Here is a 13,825-nt window from a genome sequence, read left to right as displayed (position 1 = left end):
GTACCTGTGAATGAAGAAAGATTTTTTTTTTTTTTTTAAGAGGATTGTGGAAAGGGAGAGACAAAGACATTTTCTAAATACTCTAGACAGTTTTGTTTCTTATGGATGCGCACTGCCCAGAGGAGAGTTACATGTATGATGATAGTAAATGAAGTTCTCTGAAATGGTCTGGTCTGTTTGAGCCACATTGGAAACCACATATATGATGTTTCTTCTAACTCTCTAAGACTCTAAGAGATCTCTTGACCAGAAGTATAAAGCCTGCACCTTTTTTTTCCCCTCTAGAAACAGGACTTTATGCAACAGGGAACAGCGTTTCTGTACAGACATCGACAGCCCCAGGAAGCCTTGTTTCAGGGCTCTAAAAAATAGCGTGAAAATTCCCCGTCAGTGTAATCAGAGCAGAGGGCTGAAGAATCATTTACATAAACCTCCTTAATCTTCCAGTGGCTTTGACTTCCAATGGATTATTGCCCTCTCTTCTAGCCTGCTTTCTGTTTAGCCCTGATCTCTTTTTGGTCTCTTGGTTTTCTCAGTGTCCTCTCACTATCCCAAATTTCTGCCTGGAATTTTCCACCCTTTGGCACCTTCTCCCTTGAGATGCTTATGTAACTGTTTATTTTGGTGACTTATTCCATTAGTTCCTCTCTGGACAAGATGATTTTCCTAATCTTTACTTCCTAGGGCTCCTGAACTCATAATTTAGATTCCTGCTGCCTTTTAAAGTCATTTGTGTCAATCATTTTTAATAGAATTTTGTATTTATCTACCTCCTTAGCTACTTTTCTTGTGAGAATTTATACTAAGTAAAAATGCCATTTGTCCTCAGGAAACTCATTCTTCTCTCTAGCTGAAGTTTACTAACCTGAAAATGAACACATTAGACTTCATGACCATTAAGTTGCCTTCTAGCTCTGAAACTGTTTGATTGTGTTGGTAAAATGATCTTCAGGTTTAACAGTCATTGCAGAAACAGTCAACAAACATGAGATTCGGTAAATGGCTTCCCCTCTCACTTTCATAGTTGGGCGTGTGTCCTGTTTTTAATTATTAATCATTTAGTATTCTCAGACTCGTGGGTTTCCTATACTACCTAGTTGCATTTTTCCTTTTTTACTTATTTGGTTACTGTTTTTCCTTCTTCACATTCTGAGCTGACTTTTTCTGTTTCCATACAGTTTAAAGGAACCAAGTATAACACATTCTTTCTGCAGGATCCCAACAGACACTAAAAGATATATGAGACTTCAAGGCATTGCGATCCATTACCCAGCACTACTTAGACTAGCAGTCTTTGAAGAGGGTGTGAATCAATATAAGGGTGTTTGTAAAACATCATCGAAGTACCAAGAAATATTCGTACCTCTATTGTAGTTATTATTTTAATCTCATCCTTTAAAATTATCTTCATTTATGTTGCATAATGTATATATTAATACACTAGTAAATATTTTGAGACTAGTCTATATCTATATCTATGTACAGTATGCTTTCTCAAAAGTTTCTTATTGCTTGAGATGTGTGATTAAAGTGTTTGGAGGCCAAAGGTTTGCCTTAAGAAATTCTTAATCTCATGTTAATATAAATATAAAATTGTAATATAACCTCAGAGTACTATAAAACCTAATAACTTAGGCTTTATAAACTCATCATTCACTATTACCCTTGTTAATTTTCTCCTTTATATGTAAAATCATTAGGTCTTGTATTAGTCAGGGTTCCTTGGTTATAAGCAACAGACACTAACTCTGACTAACTTAGGCAAGAGCTGAAAACAACACTGGCTGGCTTACAAAAGCAAGGTTGATACCCAGCCTCCTAAGAACCATGCTGTGACAGACCTAGACCTCAGAAGTGGCATCACCTGGACTACTCTTTAGAGCCCTCCCATTGGTTGACTCAGCTCTAGTTACTTCCTTTGAGTATCTCCACTCAGGAGTCACATATCCAAGAAAAAGAGTCTGAGTGGTCTGCCTTGGGTCACATGCCACGCCCCTAAAAAAACCTCTTTTAGTATCTTCCATGTATATTTCCTGTGGAATATGGAGGCAAGATCCTTTCTTGCCATCCATGGCTGTAAGTTTAAACACCAAGACGAGACTACTTGCTGGAAAAAAATGCCAGTTCTAGTGACATAATCTTTTCTTCATATCCAGAAAGAGAGAAAAAAGTATCACGTGATTAGTCTAAAATGTCACTTTCCTGCCAAGAGCAAAACTTTTGATTTTTCACTTGGTTCTGTTTTTTTCTTTTGCCCTTTACATTTCAGTTAAATGACATTTGAATTCTTAAACAATCTTCATGAAATTGAAACAAAAATGTCCACCAAGGTCCAAATATAACTTAAAATGTTTTCATAAAAAGAAACCCTTAGAACAAATTTTAGTAAATTTAGAATCGATTTTAAATTAAATTGCTTTAAAAATCCATTTACTTTTTTCACTTATATAAATAAATCACTGATTATACTGATACTACAGAAAAATTCGGGTTTAATCATTTCTGCCTTTAATTCATAGAAAAAGATAAGGTACAATGTTTAGATTTAAATTTAATTTTTCTGAAAGATAGCATACCTGGAGCAGAGGTAGAGGAAGTATTTTGGAGAAACGTGATGTTAAGCGTTGATTCCCTTTCTTCGGATAGTCTGTTAGAAAATATTTAAGGAAGAACCTTAAAGCACAGATTAGAAAATCTCTTTTTTTTTTTTCTTTTCAAACATTTTTCAATTAACAGTTGACATTAAATATTATTTTGTATTAGTTTCAGGTGTACAGCATAGCAGTTAGATATTTATATAATTTGCAAAGTGACCCCCTGACTAGTATAGTACCCACTTGGCACCATACATAGTTATTACAATATTATTGACTATATTCCCTATGCTGTTCTTCATTTATTTGTTTGTTTGTCTGTTTGTTTGTTTATTACACGTACAGCACCTAGTCTTCCTATGTGGTCTCCCATCCAAGTACTAACCAGGCCCGACCCTGCTTAGCTTCCGAGATCAGACGAGATAGGGCACGTTCAGGGTGGCATGGCCGTAGACTGTACTTTATTTTGCAACTACTAATTTGTACTTCTTAATCCCTTCCTCTTTTTCACACAGCTCCCCAACTCCTTCCCATCTTGCAACTATCAGTACGTTCCCTGCATCTATGAGTCTGTTTCTGATTTGTTTGTTTATTTTGTTCTTTAGATTCCACGTATAAGCAGATCATATGGTATTTGTCTTTCTCTGTCTGACTTATTTCACTTAGCATTATACTTTTCAGGTCCATCCATGTTGTCGCAAATGGTAGGTGGAGTAGGTCATTAAGGGATGCAATTACTTACTGTGGAACCAAAACATTCTGCCTACTTCTCTGTTCAGGTATACTTCCACCAGTGAAATCCCCATTTGGCTGAATTTCATGACAAATGTCAAATGCCATCTTAAAAGAGTTAAATATATTTAATTTTAAATTTCTGTTTGTGTCTTTGGCTTATAAGATAAACAGCCAAAGCCTAAAATGAATGTGACACCTGGGAGGTACTTTACAAAACAGGGCAATCAGAGAGTGGAAGCTCATGATTTGGGTATAACCCATCAAGTCTAGAGCAGGTCAAGGGAAGCAGCACTGAACAGTTAGAGGTAACCAAACCCCTGTATGAGGAGCCGGAGTACGAACATCAAGGGTCAGTTATGATTCTATCTAATCAGGGGGAATTAATGTGATGACATGATTGAAATATTTGGTTAAACCTCTGCAGAGTAGTCCTTTGGTCTGTAATCTCTTTAAAGGAAAAAGAACAGATTCTATTAATGGCGTTGGTTTGAATATGTGTAGTTGATTTGAAACTTCCAGTCAAGTGTGATTTGACCAAAGTTGGGAGATGGAAAATGATTTTATTTACATTCACAAGTCACCTACTATGTACATACCACCATATAAAACATTCTCAGATTCACCAGAGTTTTGGTAGTGGGCACAGGGGAGGGAGAGGAGGAAGCATACTATTCAAATAACAATATGTAATATTGTCAAAATATGTAATACAGACAAGTAGTTAAAAATGTAGAAGATCAAAAGAAATAGAGGTTAGTATGATCAGGAGTGGATTAAAAGTCAGTATGGGGAACCTAAAACTCGAAGCAGGGCTTTAAGGACAGACAGGTTTGATTATGAGAAATGGAAAATACGAGGACCATTCTGTAATTTGGCTATGCAGAAATCCTGACTTAGGATATTTGATGCGAAGTTCAGGTCCAGTGGCAACTTTAAGGAAACAGAATTTTAATATTAGTTTATAAGCAAATTTATTGCAATTGGAATTCATGCAAGAAGTAAGTCTCGTCTCTTCCTTCCAGGTGTGTCTGCTCAGCTCACCAGCACCTGGCACCGTCGGAATACGTCTGTAGGAACACCATTTTGGATGGCTCCTGAGGTCAGAGTTTTAAGGGAGACAAATGTAGTATTTGTTCCTTTCAGACTTTCCTTTTTATGAGTTCTGTATCTCCATATGTGTTGTTTTCATTTGGATTTTGGCACGTGTGAGAAGGAACACGGGAGGTGCCCAATAAATGGGCTGCGAGTGATTATATGAGTAAATGGATTGAATGAATGGGTCGATCAGAAGAGATAAAGAGAAACTACTTGCAGCCTTAATTTTTCATCAAATTTACTTTTAATTGGTTAGCATGTATTGATATGAATGATATTTAGATTCTGTTTTTTAAGTTATGTTGGAAATATTATGGAAACCCCTAGACTTTGCTTAAGATCAGATTTACGTCTATTAACTTATGTAACAGGTATCCACATTGAGTCTCTGCTTGGGGGCTATGTTCAGCTTTAGCAGATTCTTTCCATTATTACCTTTGGGAGTTATAGATAAACTGCCAAAATAGTTGAAGAAAAATGTCTCCTAGAGTCACAGCTTCTCTCTACCATCACTGTTAATACTTTTAGTCTTTTTAATCATGTTTATCAGAAGAAATACTTATGTTTGAAAACTCTTTCTGCAACCTTTAGGAAAAGCTCTGTTATTTATCTACCATTTTCTAGAGACTGAAGGGAGGAGAAGTAATTCAAATACTACATTGATATTGCAAAATCTTAGAATTGAATTTGTTTGAGAATTAAATCCTGATATACTGTTTCTATTTTAATACTAAGTCAATTATTAGTTGCAAAAAAGTTAAATTGTAAACATAATATAAAATATGGAGAAAGGATAAATTATCTTTAAAAACTTTTAAAAACACCAGTGGATTCAAAAGCTTTTTAACAGAGAGTTTAGAATAAAATTAGAAAATATAGTCATATAAGCGAAAACAAAATTGAACAAGAAAATTTCAAATGTGAGTTGTCTCAGAGTTTATTCTGATATGTTGCTAGATTTAAAGCTTTTGAAAAAATTTTAAAAGTGAGAAATTAAAAAGATATAACAGTAATACCGAACATTGAATCTTATTCACATATCTTAATAATTAATATAATAAATACTATAATATATGATTATATAATTAACATTAAATACTATAATATATAATTATCATATCATTAATATTAAATAATCGATAGTCTAGCTTTATATTTTTTCATTTAATTTATAATAACAAAGCCAATATTATATGTTTAAGTTTGTCATTTAGTGAAAACAATTTTTATTAATGGATCTTGGAACCACTCTGAGTAAAAAGAAATATTATGATCTATCTAAAATTTAATTACTCGAGCCCGATCCCGTCTGATCTTGGAAGCTAAGCAGGGTCAGGCCTGGTTAGTACTTAGATGGAAGACTACCTAGGCAGACCAGGTACCGTAGGCGTAAAAAAAAATAACAAAGTAAAAATAAGAGATTGTAAACTGAAGGTCCTTGCAATCTGTGAGGTCAACCAAGGGTTGCCTCCTCTAAAAATATAAAAATAAAAATAAAATTTAATTACCAAAGTATTAAATGAGTTAATAATTGAAATTTATATTTCTTAATATACAATTACTTGACAGTCAGGAAAGCTTGTTCAAATCAATTATCAGTTGAAAAGTGAAATTCTCGATTTGATATTTTAAAATAAAATTCTAGATGAAAGGTGCAGCATTTGTTGGTTATATAAAGCCATTCTTCCCAAACTGGAGTACATGTATGTTAGCATGCAGGGTAACTATATAATGTATTGTATAAGCCAGGACATTTTGGAGGATGAAAGGGAACAGCGTTCATAATGACTCTAGTAAAGCAAGCATAAACCAAGAATGTCTCTGGCAAATTAGGGCATACATTTACCCAAGCCTGTGAGGAGATATTCCCGGACCACACGTATGAAGCCATAAAATAATGAATTATCCTGAAGCAACAATTTTAACTAGGAAAAAAAGCAACCGGTGGGGCAAAAGGCAGTTTTACACTAAGGCAGACAAAGATATATTATACAACATTATGAAAAATTCATATGAATGTATTTTTATTTTTAACAAGTCTGTTATATAATTTACATACCATATAACTCATTTAACTTGTACGATTTAATGATTTTTAGTGTATATTTGCAGGATTGTGCAACCATCATCACAATCTAATTTCAGAACAATTTTATTCCCCCTAAAAGAGATCCCACATTCATTAAGAGTCACTTCACATCTCCTCCCAAAGTCTTCTACACTAGGTACCCACTAATCTATCTGTTTTCTGTCGATGGATTTGCCAGTTCTGGGCGTTTCATTTAAATGGAATCACAATATGTGGCCTTTGTATCTGGCTTCTTTCTCTTAGTGTCCATCCATGTTGTAGCGTATATCAATACTTCACTCCTTTTGATGGCTGAATAATATTCCGTTGTATGTATGTGTATCATATTTTGTTTATCCATTGCCAGCTAATTCACGTTTGGGTTGTTTCTATTTTTTGGCTATTATGAATAATACGTCTATAGATATTTGTCACATGAATTTTTAATATAAAACTCAGAACGCTTATGCTTACTCCTGGTAATTCAGGCTGTGTTGTCTGATCTTAGCAATTCACTCTCCTATGATATTAAAATCACTTTGGCAGGAAAAGTTGAGAAGTGCTGTGTAAGATGATGTCCCCTCTCTGTCTGTCTGTCTGTCTGTCTTTCTCTCTTTCTCTCTCTCTCTTCCTCCCTCCAGATACACACATATATATACCCACATATATATACGCATACATATAACTTACTTATTTACATATTTATTATTGGCCTTCAAACACTTAGATTTAGATCATTTTATGACCTCGTTTATTTGCCCGTGAACCCACGACCCAACCAGAACCAGAACATTACCAATAGCATACATTTGTTTCTATGTTCTTCCTCTATCCCATCTTCTTGCCTCTTCCCTGGAGTAACTCTTGTCCTACACGATATGTTTATCATTGCCTTCCTTTTATTTTTCAGTCATACTCGTATGTTTACAAACTGTTTTCTGTCATTGCTGTTAGTGTCAGGTATGAATAAGGGTATATTTATGAAGGAGTCACCCTACCAAGATGACATATGTGTAAATGTTACCAACTAAACTCCAGTGTGCCAACACAGAGGGATTTTACTGTGTTAAGCTGATGTTAAATGGAATCAGAAAGATGAAATATTATTCCAGACAGTGTCTTAGATTTCTTTATTTTTATGTATCATTCATAATACTGTAGTTAAAGGATAAAACTCTAATCTGCCATCATCCCCAAATCATTTTTTATTTGTTTTGTGCATTGGAATTCACAAAATGCAACATTTCTAAAAATGTAAAAAATGGTTTTTAAAATGTCAAGTTGAATTTTCTTTTTATGCTCACTGATGTTACAATTAGTATTCGGATTCCATTGGTATCTATATTTACATATTTAGAAATAAATTGTGAATTAATTATTTAATCATTCTTCCATGTAACAGTATTTTATAATATTGCAAAAAATCCTTTTTTCTTGTCTCTCAATTGCATTCTTTGATTAGTGAAAATTTTAAAACCCCAGTTGTAGTTTTACAGTTTAGTGTGCTCCAAGATAAGTGTTAATAAATCTTTATCAATGTTCACTTTTATTTGTTTATTTTTTATTGTTGGCATAAACCTTTCTGCGATCCTTCAAACTTGTCTCATTCCTCCCTTAGGTACCCTTGCCTTCTAGTTGCCAGAAAACATTAAAGCCATTTAACTAGACTGCTCTCAACTTATTTTTCTTTACCTCCTTCACTTTTAAGTCATTATAGATATGTTCTTTATCTTTGCCGAGATGAATGTCTTTGTTTACTCCTCAGATGTTTTTCGAGTGACTGTCTTTGCACAGTCTTTATCTGTGCATTTGACCGCATCTCTTTCCATTTGAGACACTGTTTCTGTCCCCTTTCTGTTTGGCATTTTCAAAAATACTCCTTTTCATAGGCTTCTTCCCTTAAACTTGCAAATCTGCTAAGGTATTCTCTGTTCTTAGACTAAAAACACTAGTAATGATAATAATTTGAGCTTTTACTCTCTCAAGTTACTGCCTTTACTCATAACTGCAGACTTCATTGGTTTGAACACATACACATTGTTCTAAACACCTTGAGACATGACTGTTAAAAGTCATAATTTCATTTCTTTTTTTCCTTTTCTACTAGGTGATTGCATGTGAACAGCAGTTGGATACCACTTATGATGCCAGATGTGATACGTGGTCCCTGGGCATCACAGCCATCGAGCTAGGGGATGGAGATCCTCCACTAGCCGACCTGCATCCCATGCGAGCACTCTTCAAAATACCCAGGTGAGCGGGCTCTAGCACTCGGTCTAGCATCTGCAGCCCAGCTTTCTTCCTCCAGCCACTGGGTGCTCACCATGCTCCTCTTGGAAATATTCAGACATATTTTAGCAAGTTGGAAGCAGAGCGGCTTGGAATATCATTTTGCTTCTTCCAGGATATTGTATTGGTTCAGTAGTTTCATTTCCCTGTTTTAAGTAGGAGAGTTTCTCTTAATACTCATTGTGTCTTTTTTTCTTTTGCAAGGATTAGATCTCAAAAAACAACAGTTCCTCCCAATCTTTATTCCAAAATTAGCCAGTGAGGCACCCTGGTCCACAGTCTGGGCAACAGTGATTTGCTTTGCCTCGGCATATCAATCTAGTGATTTTCACTACTTGCTAAGACTTCTCCTTGTTTAGAACTTTACAGTAATATCATCAAGAAAATTATAAATAGACGTTATTGATAAAATTATAATGATTTAAAATATGTTACTGTCTTGAATATATTAACATATATTAGAAGAAGAATCTCTTCGGAGTCATGACAATATTTCCCTACATCAGCGCAGACCCCTTCCCTTCGGTGTGTATGTCAACAAACTTTTCCCTGCTTTTTTCTATTACTAATTAAACACTATTTTATATATGTTTTGGCTAGTTCCTAAATATTTCAGAAAACTGACATGAAAAGACTGCCTGTTTTGATTATAGATGTGTTTTCTTCTGAAACTTTCTGACGAATTTTGCCTGACACAGTAATTCTAATAGAATTCACATAGAGGGCCTGTGGTGACAGGGGTCCAAGGCAGAGTGGTAGGTGGCATGTCACAGTTTGTTACTGCGTTCTCCATTAAGTTTTCTGGTCCCAGTGCCTGTAGAACATAGAATTACATGTAGAGAGTCTTGGAGAGAGTTTTCAAGTCCGAAAGAAATAACGCCAATATTTCATATTCATTTCCAGAGGGATCCATTTGGGATAGTTGGCATATAATTAAATTAGTGTAAGACCGAAGCATAGGACTTTGTAATTTTACCTTTGAATTTCCAGTCCTATCTATAGATTCGGAATTATAACATCTTAGATATATGTCACCCTTTACATTATAATGTCAATGTCTCTTTCAGGTCTTACTGTTTGTAAAATATACTGCTTATTTGGTAAGTAGGGAAATGAGATTACAAAAGAGAACAGAAAACTGGCTCTATACTGTGTCTAAGATATTTCAATAAATTTAGGGAAAACAAAAATATATATATTTTCTAACATTTACTATTATTCAGTCAGCATGTGATGGGAAGCACCATGCTTCCTGAACCATTTCAATCATGGTTTAAATGACCGTGGTTAGCCTAGTGTTATTACTCTTTGTGATGATGCCACATGGAAGAGTGATGACACTGTTACTATATGTCATACCTGCGAGCAAGGCACTTCTGGAAACTGCATCATCTTAGTTATTCCTTGCTACTTTTACCAGCAGTATATTTCGAAAATTGAATTCTGAGAATTCCTACCGACTGTAAAAACAATTAGGAAAAAGGGATCTGAAAAGCGACCCAGTTCTGAGTGCTCTAAAACCATCAAAATGTTGTTCCCCTAAAGCGAGCCAATAAATCTCTTAGGACATTTTCAGGAGAACAAGAAATAAAGCAAGATTGGTGGAGAAAAGAATTACTTCCTTTAATGTGCGAATCAGCAATCTTCAAATAGTTCTAAAGATCGTAAAACGAGCTGTCTGCGTGATCGAGGGTAGATGAGGAGCTGCACTTTTCTTTAATGAGCCTGTACAAACTGTACATTAATTTCATTATAAGCTATTTAAGGAGTAATGCAGAACTGAAGACAAAGTGTTTCCATTCCGCTAATGAAAAAAAAAAAAAAGCTGTTAGAATTAACATAAAGCGGTACTTCAACAAATTCAGCTATCATGGTTGATCAGTGTGGTTTGATGAGAGTTAGCTCAGCCTCATTTTCAAGTGAGGCTCCTTTGTGTTCATGAATACGCTTCGAAAGAAAAGATTTGTCCAACTTAAAATGAAAGGCATTAATAACAAAAACTTTTAAGTGGCATTCAGAGCGTTATAGCTAATCATATTTTCCAGTTACTTACTTTCGTAACCTATTTCCGGCCATGTATTCAGGAACAACAGAACATCTCGTGAAGGCATTCTTTTCTGCCTCTCTCCTCTGCCTCACTCCGTCTTTTGAATAATTCCTTCCAGGTCACCTCTGTGCGCCCTGGATATTCCTCAGAGACTTCTGCAGGACTCAAAGCAAAAAATCTTTTCCTGGTAGTCATTGTTTCTGTTCTACTAAGTATTGATGCTTTCCCCTGCAGCTCTCAGGTAAAAGCAAGGAGATTCTTTAAAAGAAAAAAATTATCAATTGGAGAAATTGGGTCATCTAGTAAGTGCTTTCAGAGAAACAAGGAACCTATCATTTTATATAACAGGTGATTAATAACTCATTACCTGCCTTTGAATAGAAGAATCATAATGCTCAATTTTACTAGCAGGACCTGTGAAGGCAGCAATGGATTAGTCTATCTGGTTCTGTCCTAATTTTGCTCTGACTAACCAAGGTCCACACTCCAACCTTGATTCTTATTTTCTAGGAATCCACCCCCAAAACTGATGCAGCCTGAGATATGGTCAGCAGAATTCAATGACTTCATTAGCAAGTGAGTAACAAGTAATAAGAGTCTTTTTTAAAAAAAATCAAAAAGATAACCATCCTAACTTTGAAATGTTCTTTTTACAACAATTCCTTGGTGCTTCTGAATCTCCTCCTTACCTCTTATCTATTAAATAGCCACTGAGGTTTCCATTATTTTCTTCAAAACAAGTATTTTTAGTGTCTTATGAATGCTCAGTGAATTCATTATTGCTCAAATATTGATCTTAGGGTCATGTTTATTCTCTTACTGATAGCGATGCTTCTGCAGAAGTTTCATTGTCCAGAAACATATTCTTCTGTCCACCTGCCTTTTGCAACTATGCCCTCAGCATCTCCCACCTACTATTCATTTAACCCTTAACTTATCTGCATCATTAATTCTCATCTCAGTTAGGGAATAGTCACTGCAATTGGTCAATCAGATGATCCTATAGATAAATTACTTACACATTTGAAATTCAGTTAACATTTCTAATTTGACAGGTAGTTAGCCCAAGTGCCTCCAGACAATTGACTCAAAGCTATGAATCAAAAGTCATTTCTATCCCACAGACTTTTTCACAATCTTTATTATAACTTTACCTTATAAAATAAGGTAAGGGGTGATCCCAGGTTATAAGTGGGAGAGAGGGGTCATTAAGATTTAGTATGTCAAACTCCACTCAGAAAATGAATAAAGAGCAAAGAAAGCAGAGAAACCAATAATATTTGTACATAACTGATGTCATTGGTTTTCCTACTAAGATTATCTTCTTATTCTTATAAAGACAAGAGACTTAGATTTAAGGGTTGTGAAAACCCAAAAAAGATTGATAATCTTTTTTTTTCTTGATTTTCACTTAACCACTGAGTATGTACTAGAGAGTATTTAATAAACTACAATCAAATTTCATAAATCTCAGGAAATTCGTTGATGACTTTGAAGGTCTCCCACAATTTATAATTATGCCCCATGTCTGCAGATTCTTCCAGACTGATCCTCAGTGGAAACTGCTGACTTTGACATATTTCATACAATCTCACCTCTGAGGAATCTGCTGACATTGACATATTTCACATAATTTCACCTCTGATTTTCTCCAGGCAGTTAGTAGTCTGTCTTGTGTTCTATCACTGTATTTTATGCATCTTCCTCTAATATAATTGCCACTTTTATTTAGCTACCTTCTTAGAAGTCTTTCTCCCCAACTAGACAGTAAGCCACTCCAGGGCACTGAATGTGCCATATTCGTCACCGTAACTCCAGTGTCTTAGCAAAGTGCCTGGTACACGTCAGATATTTGATAAGGTCTTACTACAATAAAATAATTTCACATGTGACTAAATTGATGCAGATCTCAGAGATCGACACATTCTGTTAAACTAAATGGGAACCAAGATCTCTTGTTTTTATTTTCTGACATTGTCCACCTTATTCCCTAGTGCATTTTCCTGGGAAATATCTTTTTTGGTAAAGCCCAATAAAATAAGTTGCCAAATTACCACCCCAAGGAAGATTAACAGTAGAGATTAGAAATGGCTCTGCTCAAGTCAAGACATGGGTTTCTTCCTCTTTCTTTCTTTTTCTCTATCCCCAAATGGCGGCCCAGCTCTGACCAGTTTTCTCGTAATCACAGCCCCTCAGAACCTCAGGTTTGGAAGGATATTAAAAATTTATATAGCCCAAACTCAAATCCAGAGTGTAAGGCCTTCTTGAACAAGTTCACTGAGTGGCCACGCAGCCAGTAAACTCCCCTAATAAAAATAATCATACTTCTCAACGCAGCCCGTTCCATCATCGGTAAACTTCACTGTTGGAAAGTTCTTTCTTACACTGACCTGAAATCTGTTTCTCTCTTAATTCCATGAGTTGATCCTAGATTTTTTTGTTCTTTGTGACCACTGAAAACTGTCTAACCCTCTTCCACATATTTGAAGACAGCTGTCACAGCGGATGGAACATCCTAAATTTGTCCCAATGCTCCTCCTGTGATGTTGTTCCAGGTGCTGTCACTCCCCACCTCTTTTTTTTGGGACTCTGCTCTGGTTGAACCTCTCAAGAAGTGTGACCTGCACTAGTACATCTACTGTCTGACCTCAAACAACATCTACTGACGTGAAATTTAAACATCTTCAGCACGTTAGCCTTCTCAAATGGGTTAGCAGTTTGATCATGTAGAAAGAAATAGATCAATTGAGAAGCCTTTAAAAGCATTAGTAAAGGGAAACTGAAAGTTTTATTTTAATTTTAGGTAAACATTAAAACTGTAATGACTTCATTGTTATTTATCTTTAGCTACTGACTTACAAAGGGGACTTTTCATTGGAGAGCAAGTTTAATTTTCACTGTGCAAAAATGCTTGCTGGGAGACCAGGGAAGTAGTACTTAGTAGGAAGTTGGTGTCACTACTGCGTAATCACTCACAGATGTGTGCACTGTCACAAA

General features: G+C 35.4%; 1 protein-coding gene and 1 pseudogene across 1 annotated transcript in view; one reads left to right on the top strand and one right to left on the bottom strand.

Moving 5' to 3' along the window:
• The window catches only part of MYO3A (myosin IIIA), a 179,249-nt gene that overhangs the window by 24,923 nt on the left and 140,501 nt on the right, over window positions 1–13,825 (top strand). The window contains exons 5-7 of the mRNA XM_011371026.2: window positions 4,352–4,428; window positions 8,600–8,745; window positions 11,339–11,404. Coding sequence (XP_011369328.1) covers window positions 4,352–4,428; window positions 8,600–8,745; window positions 11,339–11,404 — 289 coding nt within the window. The remainder of the gene's footprint in view (window positions 1–4,351; window positions 4,429–8,599; window positions 8,746–11,338; window positions 11,405–13,825) is intronic.
• LOC111746236 lies at window positions 2,931–3,049 on the bottom strand (annotated as a pseudogene).

Source organism: Pteropus vampyrus, unplaced genomic scaffold (assembly GCF_000151845.1).
Source record: "Pteropus vampyrus isolate Shadow unplaced genomic scaffold, Pvam_2.0 Scaffold180, whole genome shotgun sequence".
In the NCBI taxonomy this organism is placed as follows: domain Eukaryota; kingdom Metazoa; phylum Chordata; class Mammalia; order Chiroptera; family Pteropodidae; genus Pteropus; species Pteropus vampyrus.
Note: the sequence above shows the minus strand (reverse complement) of the source record. Positions and strands in the feature narration are given on the sequence as shown.